Source organism: Branchiostoma belcheri, unplaced genomic scaffold (assembly GCF_001625305.1).
Source record: "Branchiostoma belcheri isolate BF01 breed outbred unplaced genomic scaffold, Haploidv18h27 scaffold94, whole genome shotgun sequence".
In the NCBI taxonomy this organism is placed as follows: domain Eukaryota; kingdom Metazoa; phylum Chordata; class Leptocardii; order Amphioxiformes; family Branchiostomatidae; genus Branchiostoma; species Branchiostoma belcheri.
Window position 1 is genome coordinate 386,426 of NW_017804620.1, and position 12,957 is coordinate 399,382.

Here is a 12,957-nt window from a genome sequence, read left to right on the forward strand (position 1 = left end):
AACTCTTCTTTCGTTCATAGAAAGAAATTTGAAAACTTTGATATCAGCCGCTGTATTCATAATGAGGTAATCTCCAAGCAGATCCCTCTCGGTGCCAAAAAGACAGTATCAAATTGGCCAGGCAGTATCCATTAGCCAGAGAAGGTCGCCGGCCACTGACGGGAGTAGGGTGGGGGTAGCGACAAAAAAACGGCCATATATAAAAATGTAACGATCATTCCCCCACAACCTCTGCTTGGAGAGTAATAATGAGGTATTCCTGTATTTTTAAGCCTGAATAACATACTCACAGAGACGCGAGGCCAACCAAATGTCAACCCGTATTAGTCCATAGCGTTCTACGTCGACAATCGGTTATATTGTGTGCATGAGTACTATTTCGGTAATCAGGGCATAATTTACGCTTTGACCTTTCCCGCTCAGTAAAGGTCACGTCTACGCCTGATTACCCAGATATAGCACGGTATAACCGATTGTCGACCTATGAAGAAAGTTTATTGCAAATATATGCTTGGGGGCTAATTGCAGTTACAAACAACATAAGGAAGAAAATACAATGGTGTGTGAGACTATACCTGCGTCTAGCACTACACTATATTCTACAACATACATGGTACTAGTTTTACTGGGTTTGAGTTCTTTTTAGGCAATGGACGACGAATTTACCCACTTCTAATATGATATGTGGGTTTTTAGATTTTAGTAGTAAAATTGTTTTTTCGTGGTAGGGAATGGTGAGGAAGTAGGGGGCATTTTGGACACGGTGGTAAATAATTGTTTTCTGATGTTATAAAATGGACACAACACACCAAAACCGCTAGGGGCGCTTTTTTTTAAACTGCACACATGTGACCCCTGACCTGTATGTAACTTTGCTTGGAACTTGGTTTAGTGTGTTGTCCTGTGTGTTTTGGTCAAATTCTATGCGTTACAATGTAAAACAAACGTTTTTCGGGGCCGAGAGCAGACAGGAGGGACACGATAGTTCCTTTTGTGAAGAGACGACATGGACAAGGTGATAGATTTGGAAGGAGGGGAGACAGACGACTGGTAAAGTTCGAGTGGGGAGGGGGGCGGTAACCCAGAGTGGTTTATGTATCAAAAACCATATGTACTTTTATTATCCACGGTAATGATATAACGTTACGTCACATAGTGCTCAGGAAGGTAAATTTGTCGGTAGAAAGAAAACTTAAAGATTTTAGAGAGAACAAAATATATAGCTTGGCTTGTATATCAATGCAATGATTTGGGAAATTTTATTGTATCTTTAAATTTGGGTTTACAATTAAGAGTACCTTTAAGTATCGTCTTTTTCTATCCTTACCCTTGTAACATTATATAACTCAAAATGCAAATTTTGACAACAATTTACAATAAAGTTTATTCCATATTTACATGTACAATACAGATAGACAAGTGTATTTCTAAAGTTCTCTTTACATTCCAGGTTTGTTGTCTGAAGGCCTGTACAGAGTTTCTGGCTTTAACGACGACATAGAAGAAGTCAAACTGTCTTTTGACAAATGTAAGTAAGTGTCAGATACACTGATTCAAAAGTTCTAGATTCAGCCATGGCCTCCTTTCTCTTTGAAATCCTTAAAGGCATCCAATGTAATTTCAGGATAGCAAAACTGGATATATTCTGAATAAGGCAATCTTTGTGATATTGACACATAGTGCTTCACATTAGCACATTTGAGTCAGTACTTCATACTTTGGGCATTTAAAACTGCAGAAACAAGCCCCAAGATGAGTCCTTTATTTTCTGGGTTGTACCCTGAAAATCAGCCCACGGCCCATCCAGCAAACCTTTTTGGTCAGAATTTTGGTAATTTTTGCTCCATGAGGGTCAATATACACTGGGACAGTGTAGTTTCAACTCACTATGTAGATAAATGACTAGAATATAGGCTTTGAAAAATTGAGTTTCTAAGCACTAAAAACTGCACTGGATGCCTTTAAAAAATAGAACATTTTCAACACTTATCTTAATCTTGATTCAAGATACTTAATCTTGAATCTTATACTCATGAATCCAGGTACTTAAATTTATCAGAAACAGACTTTTGCCTTTTCAAATCGGTTATCTCTGAATAGAGGATATCAACAAGATAGTGGGGTCATCTAGCAGGTTAAGTTGGAACTGCAGCTGGTTCTTCTGCCTTTACTCATGACAGAATCTCCTTGTTTTTCCAGTTTGAGCTCAGGCCAACATTTCGGAGTCCACGTACAAAGACATCAACACCATAGCGGGCGCGTTGAAGCTCTACTTCCGCATGTTACCCATTCCACTCATCACCTTTGACGTCTACCCAAAGTTCATAGAGGCAGCCAGTAAGTCTGTTGTGGTTGTTGTCTCAGCCACAAACTTACGCTTATTAAAAGCATTTTTATGTTTATGTCAATGAAGGTTATACATCCAGGTAATACGATACACCAAAAAGTAGTTACTCAAGCAACTGGATATGATTTTGGAAAAGGTCAGACATTTCAGCTACATGTAGTATCCACTAGCTTTCTTCAGTCACAGCGTTTTTATGTTTACCTTAAGTTTGTAGAAGTAAAACATTGTTTTTGCTCAGTTTCTGCTTCCTCATCTTCTTGCCCGAACAAATAAGGTCGGTGATCTGGACCAGACGTCTGTCACCATGGTAACTGGTGCTGTAGCAGACACCCTGTGGTGTTGGGTTACATTATGTGATAGCAGGACAGAGTTGGAGGGGCTGGTCACCATGTATATATTATGAATTTGTTTGAGTAAGAGTAAACAGAGCAGAAAATGAAAGACTAAACCATGTGAAGGTTAACAATTCCTCCTCCATTTTGCAAATGGTACCTTTCTAGATTGTCGTTATTCAATTCTATGTATGGAATTGATGTAAATTTGATCATCAGAAATCCATACATTAGGTCAGGACATACATTTTGTACTGTAATGCAAACATTGCACTGTTCCAATAATTATTTAAAAATACTACATATTAACTATTACTAACAAAAGGTCTAAAGATTCTTAAAACACTATTTTCTTATCTTTGCATGGATCATATTTGCCAGGCTCTGTTCAATGTTTTTTATCAGTGGATGGCTTCTGTTTTGAGGGAAAACCTGTCTTGCCATAGCCAAGGCTTCTTGGCAGAGACTGAGGGCTTTACTGTGGTCATGGTGGCGGTACCAGGCTGACGCCAGGTTGTTGAGTGAGTAGACAATGTTAAGATGTGCTTTAGTGTGACCATAAATACTCCTGCGCATCTGTAGTGACTGTTCAAAATAGCTGATAGCTTTTCTGTAATCACCCAGCTGGTACCAGTCTGACCCCAGGCGGTTGAGTGAAGTAGCAATGTTGGGATGTGGTGTAGTCTGACCATAGATACTCCTCTGCATCTGCAGTGACTGTTCAAGGTAGCTGATTGCTTTTCTGTGATCACCCAGGTCATGCCAGGCTGATCCCAGGTTGTTGAGTGAGCCAGCAATGTCAGGATGTGCTTTAGTCTGACCATAGATACTCCTGCACATTTGCAGTGCCTGTTCAAGGTAGCTGATTGCTTTTCTGTAATCACCCAGGTCATGCCAGACTCCCCCCAGGTTGTTGAGTGAGGTGGCAATGACAGGATGTGCTTTAGTCTGACCATAGATACTCCTGTACATCTGCAGCGCCTGTTCATGGTAGCTGATAGCTTTCCTGTAATCGCCCAGGTTATGCCAGGCTCCCCCCAGGTTATTGAGTGAGGTAGCAATGTCAGGATGGGCTTTAGTCTGACCATAGATACTCCTCTCCATCTGCAGTACCTGTTCATGGTAGCTGATTGCTTTTCTGTAGTCACCCAGGTTGCTACAGGCTGTTCCCAGGTTGTTGAGTGACATGGCAATGTTAGGATGTGCTTTAGTCTGACCATAGATACTCCTGTGCATCTGCAGTGCCTGTTCAACGGAGCTGATTGCTTTTCTGTAATCACCCAGGTTACTCCAGGCTACCCCCAGGTTGTTGAGTGACATGGCAATATCAGGATGTGCTTTAGTCTGACCATAGATACTCCTGTGCATCTGCAATGCCTGTTCAAGGTAGCTGATTGCTTTTCTGTAATCACCCAGGTGGTGCCAGGCTACCCCCAGGTTGTTGAGTGAGCTGGCAATATTGGGATGTGGTGTAGTCTGACCGTACATGCTCCTGTACATCTGCAGTGCCTGTTCAAAGTAGCTCATTGCTTTTCTGTGATCACCCAGGTGGTGCCAGGCTGACCCCAGGTATCTGAGTGAGTTGGCAATTTCAGGATGTGGTGTATCCTGGCTGTAGATACTCTTGTCCACCAGCATTGCCTGTTCTAAGTAGCTGATTGCTTTTCTGTAATCACCCAGACTCTGCCAGACCATCCCCAGGTATCTGAGTGAGGTAGCAATCTCAGGATGTGCTGTACTGTGACCATACATACTTCTATACATCTGTAGTGCCTGTTCCAGGTAGTTTCTTGCATTTTGAAAATTACCCAATTCTGTCCATGACTTCCCAAGATTGTTGAGTGAGCTTGCAATATCATGATGTGCAGTATTCTCACCATGGATAATCCTGTACATCTGCAGTGCCTGTTCTCCGTAGCTGATTGCTTTTCTGTAATCTCCAAGCCCGTCACAGGCTAACCCCAGATTGTTGAGTGAGTTAGCAATGTGAGGATGTGCTGTATTCTGACCAAAGATACTCCTCTGCAACTTTAGTGCTTGTTCAATGTAGCTGATTACTTTTCTGTAATCACCCATACGGTAGGAAACCCTTCCCAAGGTTTCCAGTGTCAAACCAATGTCTAGATTTGTGAGATGTTGACCAGAGGAACGTGCCAATGACAGTGCCTCTTCAAGATAGCTGACTGCCCTCTGGTTATCACCCATTCTGCTCATAGCCTCTCCAAGCCTGTTGAGCAGCTCAATTTTCTCCTTTTCATCAGCTTCCTTCAGAGCTTCCTGGTAGCAGCTGACAGCCTGGTCATATTTGCACAGTACATCGTACATCATTGCTTTCATTGTTGCAGAGGTAGCATAGAAATCAGGGAATGAAGTTGGAAACACTTTTTGTTCAAACCATTTTAAGAAAAGATATTTAAGAAAGAGTGCTGTGTGATAGTATCTGAAAAGCTGCTTTTCATTTGGAAGATAAAATATCTGTTTTAGTGTGTTTGTTTGTACTTCATTGGTCTGTTTGGATGATTCCTGTCCATGCTGTTCTGTTTCAATTGAGGCCATAGCTGACAGGTTTTCCTTCTGTCCACCATTTGCGATGTATGTTCTGAGCCTGAGTTCTGCTGAGATGCTGGTAAGCACTGTCAGGTGGTGTGCATTGTTGGGACTGATCACTTGTTGGTTTTCCATTTCTTCTATTGTCTCCCAGACTGTGGTAGGTATGATGCCTGAAGACAGTGCCAAGCAGTCCACAGCTACCGCTGGGAAGCGATAGATGTCTTTCTTTACATCAACTAGTCTTGCTGTGAATGATCGCAGATCTTTGTAGATGTCATTGTTTTCCTTCAGTGTCTCCTGTGCCAGTTGTTGAGCCATTTTACCCCCATCAGCTTGCAGTATCTTCCCTGTGATGGCCATGTATGTGTCAATCAAATCCTGGTCCCCTGCTATCAGGCATGGGTTTCTCAAGATACTGGCCAGGTGATATCCTTCCTTCAGATACAATGCGACATCTTTTTGTAGTATTGAGACCATGTTTTCTGGTGTACAGATGAGTTCACTGGGTGGTTTGTTCTTAGTTCCCTGCCTGCCCAGTGGAGTCTTGCTTGCCTTTGGCATGGAGCCATCAAATGCAAACCCACGTGGTGTAACAGAGTCATAGTACCAGTTGTCAAGTGGATTCTCAGAGTAGTCATTGAGAGATTTTATTCCCAGTGCTGGGAGAATGGTTTCTCCCAGGTTGACCACCTTGAGGTGTAGATAGTGGGTGAGGTTACGGAAATACACAAGACATACTTCACTTTTTTCTTCTACCAAGATGGCAAACTCCAGGTCTGAGTATGGAGTTACCAGTCCTGTGGCCTGTGAACCCAAACCTATCAGGGCATACTTACAGGGAGGGGGACCCATTAACCCAATACACTCTTCTACAAGCAGGCTGATGAACTCCTTCCTTTGTTGTGCAATTTTCTCAAACAACTGCCTGACAGCCTGAGCTCGTTTTGCCTCTATCTCTCTGACACATGGGTCATCCTCATCATGTACATAGGGATCCAGCTGCTGGTCAATGGTTTCCATCTCCAGCTTGCTCTGGTCCCGCATCTCCTTCAGCTGTTTCTTGTGTTTTTCTTTGTCATCTTGGTTAAAATTGCTATGCTTGTCTAGGATACATTTGAGAAATGACTTTTCTACGTCTTTGATAGCTATGTTACCATTGAGGACTTGATCCTCTGACCTGGCTATTGCTGCATTGTAGAGTGCTGCTGCTTTGACAAAGTCTCCCCCGTCTCCTGTCTGCTGACCTCGCTTACTGTAGACATCCCCCAACTTGCACAGGGGCTCCACCTCTCTCTGGTACTGCTGAGCTGTGGGGTCTGAATTAAAAGGTATTCATGCAGGTCTTATTATATAATAATTATAGGTTTAAACTTCACAAAAATGTACCGCTAACAGTCATAATTATATAATTCTAATACGTAATAGCTTCACTGCAACCAAATATTTCTAATTGGAATTGGAACAGTACAATTATACAATATAAATGAGCTACCCAAACTGCATTGCTAATATTGCATGCCATTAGTTCAAGTATTACATTTACCTTTCTATGGTTTTAAGATACAATTTTGTTTACTACAATGTATATATTGGTTTGTGAAGTGCACAATGTCATATAGATATAAGTTATAATAATATCTACAGAATCACATGACAGTGTTGACTTACCTTTAACATGTACTGTCTTGAGTGCAGCTGCAAAGTGCTGCTCTGCTGAGTCCAGGTCTGATCTGGCAAGGGAGGAGTCCCCTTCCTTACAGTGGTCTGTGTACTCCCTTAAGGTGAAAAATATTATTGTAGAAAGGCATTAATTAGATTGAAATAAACATTGAAAATCTTAAAAAGATAAGTTCAATGATGTAATTTTAAATGTAATGATAGTGGTTTGTATATAGCTGGCAAAACCCCCTTTTGGCACAACACACCTGGAGTGTACTCATTGACAATATGCTTCCAAAATGGACATTATACTCACTTGTGTTTTAGTTCTTTTTCTGTTCCAACTGTACGTGTAGTGCTGGTTATTCCTGGTTCTGTTGCATTCCTGTATTAAAGAGTCATGTGTAAACAGTTAATATGCCATTGCGGCTGTTGCATTAAAATGTTTCTGTGATAATACATGATGTAAATGCACAGATCTAGTTTTTTTTCTTTAGGCCACCCCAATTTAATTTCTTGGTTAACGGATTTTTGTAGAAAAATAATGGAGCGGGTGGGCGAAATAAAAATAAAAACAGGCCTAGGTATCCTATTATGGCCCAAAATGGTATGATAGGAGCCATGAAGTCAACACACCAGGCTGGTTCAAAATTTAAACAATGAATTTTGAACTTTTAATGATACTACTGCATTGAAAGATGGAATGACTGTAACAAATAGTAAGAAAAGGACTGTTTTCAACTGTTCAGGGCAAAATATGAGCATTTTTCAGTTGATTCTGAATTTTTATTTTTATTTGCAAATCAGAAAAAAATGAAGCGGCGAATCAGAGAACCAACAAATTAAATTGGTGTGGCCTTACGGTGGAAAATTTGAGTCCCTACCTTGGTATAGGTGGATGGAGATGACGATCCTGCTTGTTGTCAGCTGCTCTTCTGATGTTTCTTAACTGATGCAGTCTCTCTTCTCTCCTTCGTGACTTCGAATTCTATGATGGATCAGATGTACACTGAGTTTTTCTTGATAAATAGTACCTAGGACTTCCCTTTTTTTAAACTCAATGACACTAAATAACAGTATTGTACTATCAGGTCATGTTGATTATCAATGGTTACAATAAATCTGTTCAGTAGAAAATAACAATGAAAATGCTGCTAGGCACTGTTGCAGGAAGACCATTGATAATGTTTCATAATGTAATGTTGGAACTACTCACCTGTGTTGCAGCTTCTTTGGTCTTTTCTGCGTACTTGACACGATGTTGCAGAGTCAGTTTTGCCTCAGGATCCCCACATGTTGTCAGGGCCTTGTTGTACATGGCAGCTGCCTTGGAGAACTGGGATACATCAGAGGTTTTCTTGCCTTTCTCAAGGTAGAAATCTCCAAGAGATTTTAGAACCTCTAACTCCAAGAACATGTCACTGTTCTCAATTGCTGTTACCAGTGTTTTTGTGTAAGTCACCTCAAGGGAGTGCCAGGATATTCTGACACTTCTTTCCAATTTGAGGCATGTTTCAGCCACCCTTAAGACATTACTGTCAGCACTACCCCAGTAGTCTGGTGATTGATAGTGTGGACTGTACCCCTGCAGCAGTTGTCTGGAGAGTTTCTCCATGTAGCGGATACGATGTTCTACCGTTTCACCTACATCTGGATCTTTGCAGCGCAGTAAGGCAGCAGCATACAGGGCAGCAGCCTTGTCAAACTCTGCTGAATCTTTACTGAGCTTGGCTTTCTCAAGACGCAGGTCTCCAAGACTTTTCAGTACTTCTACCTCCATGAAATGATCCTCACTAGCAATAGCTTCTCTCAGTGCCCGATCATAACAGACCTCTTTGCTGTACGGACTGTTTATGCACAGTTTCTGCAGTCTGTTTGCCAGACTGGCCATGCTGACACTAGACATTTTCCAGTGTTTACTCTGTTGACATAAATGTCTACGTAAATCTCACCTGGATGTCCAAAACTCTATACCAGCATGGCTAGAGACTTGCCTGTTTCCCTCTTTAGAAGCAAAAGCTCTGACTTATTTTTTTCTTCAGTGCATGTAGGGAAATGTTTCTGTTCCTCGATGTGTGGGTGAAACTTCTGGTTTTTCCCTCCTATTCTGACTGGGGACTTTCCCAGTGTTGTACTTCCGGGTCATTCTGTTGGGTCACACCTGAGCGAGCAGTGTTTTGTTTGACGTAGTAAACACAAAGATGGGGACAAAGGTCAACCTCTCGTGTTTCAAGGACATTGCAGGCTGGCCCGGGTTTTTCTAGAGAAATTTAGCCTGAGGGAGCAGATCGCAGACATGCATATGGCGAGGGAGTGAAGTGGTTGAGGGTTTTTTTTTTAAATGAGAGTAACATTAATGTAACGCAGACTAACTTACGTCTAGAATGCATTGTTGTATTGTTTTTACATCTTTACTGAAAAGAAATGATTTTGAGAAAGACTAAATGGTGTGTAAGTAGCCACTTAGGGCTGACTGGTTACATGAGGGAGCAGTGCCCTTATTCCCCTGTTTAGAAAAACCCCTGCTGCATTGGGCTCTGTTATTACTACAGAACTGTAATGTGTTTACTCCACAATTATCTTTCACTCAAAACACAACAGCGAAGCAGGATTGGCCGCAGAAAGGGAAAAGTCCAATTGATATTATATTAACATTTATCCTCCAGGTTATTAGGTCATATGTCTAATTACATGTGCGCAATGATTGTTAAAAATGAAACTATGTGGCTACAAACTGTGGACAATTTCAGCCGACAATTTGACGATAAACCACTTTATTGACACATGTTTGCATGACGAGGATGGTTTATTTAATATTGATGTATACTATTAGATAGTTTACGTATTTGACATGACATATATGCATGTTGTTTCAGATTCTGAATTGAAGTGCATCACGAAACTCCAAACCAAGGATAACGTTTTCATAGGTACTAGTTATGTAGTCGTTTTTTTGGCAAGACGACAACTTGGAACAACAACAAAGAGTGGAGGAATTGTGGTCCTGGGTTTGAATCCCTTCTCTGTAGCAGGTCTGTATACACGAAGTGTATCAAGTCCTCTCAAGTTTCATGACTTGTTGATGACAGTTTCATTGACACATGTTTGCATGCAATGAGGATGGTTTATAGATATGTATTTGTTATGATGACATATATGTTTTTATCTTTGGAAAATTTGCATTTCATGTGTGTCGTTGGCTCTAATGTTTAAATTGTACCTACTAGTTGTAATTTAATGGATGTCAAACATGAGATGACTATCATGTTATTTGGATTGTGATATCTTACATGATATCATGTGTGATAATTTTTCATGTGATTGTTGTTTGGTTATTATGATATATTTCTACATGTATTTTCATTGTTTTTTGTGCTCTTCTTTTGCCTCTGTAACAATGTTCCATGTGCTCTTTCCCCAACCAAATCAGGTTGATTTGATTTCATTTGATTTATTGAAATTGCAACAGTGCTGCAATACACGCGGAACAGAGGCAGCTGTTGCTGGTGTTGTGTCCCGCACATAGAAACGAATACAGGACAGACAATACTCATTTTCACTTGAGTCTAGCGGGGAAAGTCGTGTAAAGTGCCTTTCCCAAGGGTACAAGATCGGTGGCAATTTGTCAGGACTCAAACCCGGGACCTCTTGGTTCCGAGTCGTGCACGCTGCCATTGCCATTTTTAGAACAAATGGATTGTGATACCTTATATTATGTGATATCTTGTGTGAGATGTATTTTCATGTGATTGTTGTTTAGTCAGAATATTCTCTGATTGTTCACTTTTGGCTGTGCTCTTGTTTTGCCTCACTAACATGTTAACAATGTTCCAAATTGTGCTCTTCCACCAATCAAAGCAGGTTTTATAACAAATGTTGTGAATATTATGATGTCATGCATGTTATGTGAATATTGTTTAAACATATATTGGTGTATCCCTGGTGTATGTAAATTTGGCATGAGATTTTTCTGAATTTTTTTTTCTTTTACACCCTAGCTGATGGGAAGCTGAGACTGTACCTGACCATGCTCCTGTGTGTGCTGTGGGACCTGGCTGCTATCCTGTGTACCTGTCTACATTCCTGGAGGACCTGAGTGCGTATATTCCAGGAGGATATTTGGGGTGTGTTCCTGAGGGACCTGTCTGTGTTCCTGTCCTATTCAAGGAGGATTTGCCTGAGTGTGTTCCTGAGGGACCTGTCACCTATCTACGAGACAAGAGAACATCGGACCTTGACGTGAGTTGGCCTTTATTTTTAGAACTCTTTCAAAAATGGGGTCTGCATGCCGCATTGCGTAAGCACTTGTCTTAGATTTGAGTAATCCAAAATCGGGTCGTTGTGACTTAATATTAAATGTAATATTTGCATAATTTATGGGTAAAGCGTTAAGCCTGCATGAATGAAGCGTAATACCGGGTCGCTGCTTTGCATACTTTTGCGCTTTGACATTTTGCATAATTCGAACTTGAACCAAGTTTATGTCTGCACAAATGAAGAATAAATCGTGACCGCTGCTTCCAGAATTTAGTGTAAAGCGTGATCGGGACATCCCATGCATGCAGACCCCTAAAATTAAAAATGACAATGAAATATGTTGGAATTAGGCATCTCTGCGATGCTCTGAATTTTTAGTTCCAAACACCTGATTATCTAAACTGGCCCTCTGTTCTATTCATTGTCATTTTTGATTGAAAGAGTTCACATTTCTAATACTAATATCTAGTTTAAGGTCATGACTAACATTTGTTTACATTTATGGCGGAGAACACAGTACATTTTCCTATTGAGGAAAGCACTTGTAATATTGTCTGTTATTTCATTCTGTATAGCAATGGGATGTTTTCAAAAGCATTTGTGATCAAACTGTTTTCCCTGATATCCTCCTCATTATGATCCACATTGTACAAGATTTTTAAAAGTTCTGAAATGCTAATTGTCCTTAGGCCACACCAATTTAATTTATTGCTTCTCGGATTGCCCTGTCCATTTTTTTGTTCTAAATTAACTGCAAAATGCTCAATGAAAGACATATTTTAGCCCCAACAGTTGCAAAAAGTCCTTTTCTTCCAAGTTCTTCAATGTAACAATGCAATTTTGTTTCATTAAAAGTTCAAAATCTATTGTTTAATTATAGACCAGTCTGGTATGTTCACTTCATGGCTCATATTGTAACATTTTTGGCTATCACGCGGTGCCTTGGCCTGTTTTTTTTATGTTGCCCTGTCCGTCCTGATTTTTTCTGAAAAAAAGAAATCTACCTGGTGAAACAATCATTTAAGCAACAAAACGTGTAAGGATAAATAATGTAAATATTGTGTAGCACTCAAAAATGGAAACTTAGATGGAGTAAATTTCAGGGGAAGTACTTTGCTCACAAGATGATTTTTGGAAATATGTCCCATTCTTTACAGAAGATGGAAAAGACAATGTTGTGCTTTCCTTCTGTAGGGTGAATGTACTACAGGTAAGCTGTGTGTGATGTTAGAAAGGGAGGAATTGAGTTATGGAATCAGCGGAACAAAAATAAGTATTTCTTTTGCGAGGATTATGATTTTATTATGGTTTCTAGATAGGATAACTAAACAGTACATTGAATGAAACTGTAGATAGAGTTACAGTGAGAGATCTCTGTAAACACTTCTAAACAGACAGTTGTAGTGAGAGGTCGACACATTATGTAGCCAGCATTTGAGTTAGGGAAGTTCAGGTAGTGTAGCTAAAAGATTTAGTCAGTCAAGTTTTGAAGTCAATTGTTGCAACTACATTTAGCATGGATAGCTAAGGGCAGTAAAAAGAGAATTGTAAAAAGAGTGAGAGGTTGATGAAATCTAGTGTCTAGGAGTCTCTGCAACATATCCGACACAAAAACATTACTGCAGGCGTTCTAATTCAAACAGTCATTTTAGAGCTTGTATAACTAAACTGTAGACAGTTGCAGTGACAGGTTGATAAAAGTGTCTAAAAGCAGGCATGGCCGCTACCGAAGGTGGGCTGGTCTCCAATACGGTTCTGCGACGGTCTCTGCAACATTTCAGACACTTAAACATCAACGCAAACGTTCTAATT

General features: G+C 40.4%; 1 protein-coding gene across 1 annotated transcript; it reads right to left on the reverse strand.

The window, feature by feature from the left end:
* Positions 1–2,547: 2,547 nt before the first annotated feature.
* Positions 2,548–8,794, reverse strand: LOC109461576. The gene is made up of 4 exons (XM_019757948.1): positions 8,105–8,794; positions 6,898–6,982; positions 4,895–6,545; positions 2,548–4,369 (listed from the first exon to the last, which is right to left on the reverse strand). The coding sequence occupies exons 1-4, from the start codon at positions 8,792–8,794 to the stop codon at positions 3,025–3,027; spliced, it is 3,771 nt and encodes a 1,256-aa protein (XP_019613507.1). The 3' UTR covers positions 2,548–3,024.
* Between the last annotated feature and the right edge of the window lie 4,163 nt (positions 8,795–12,957).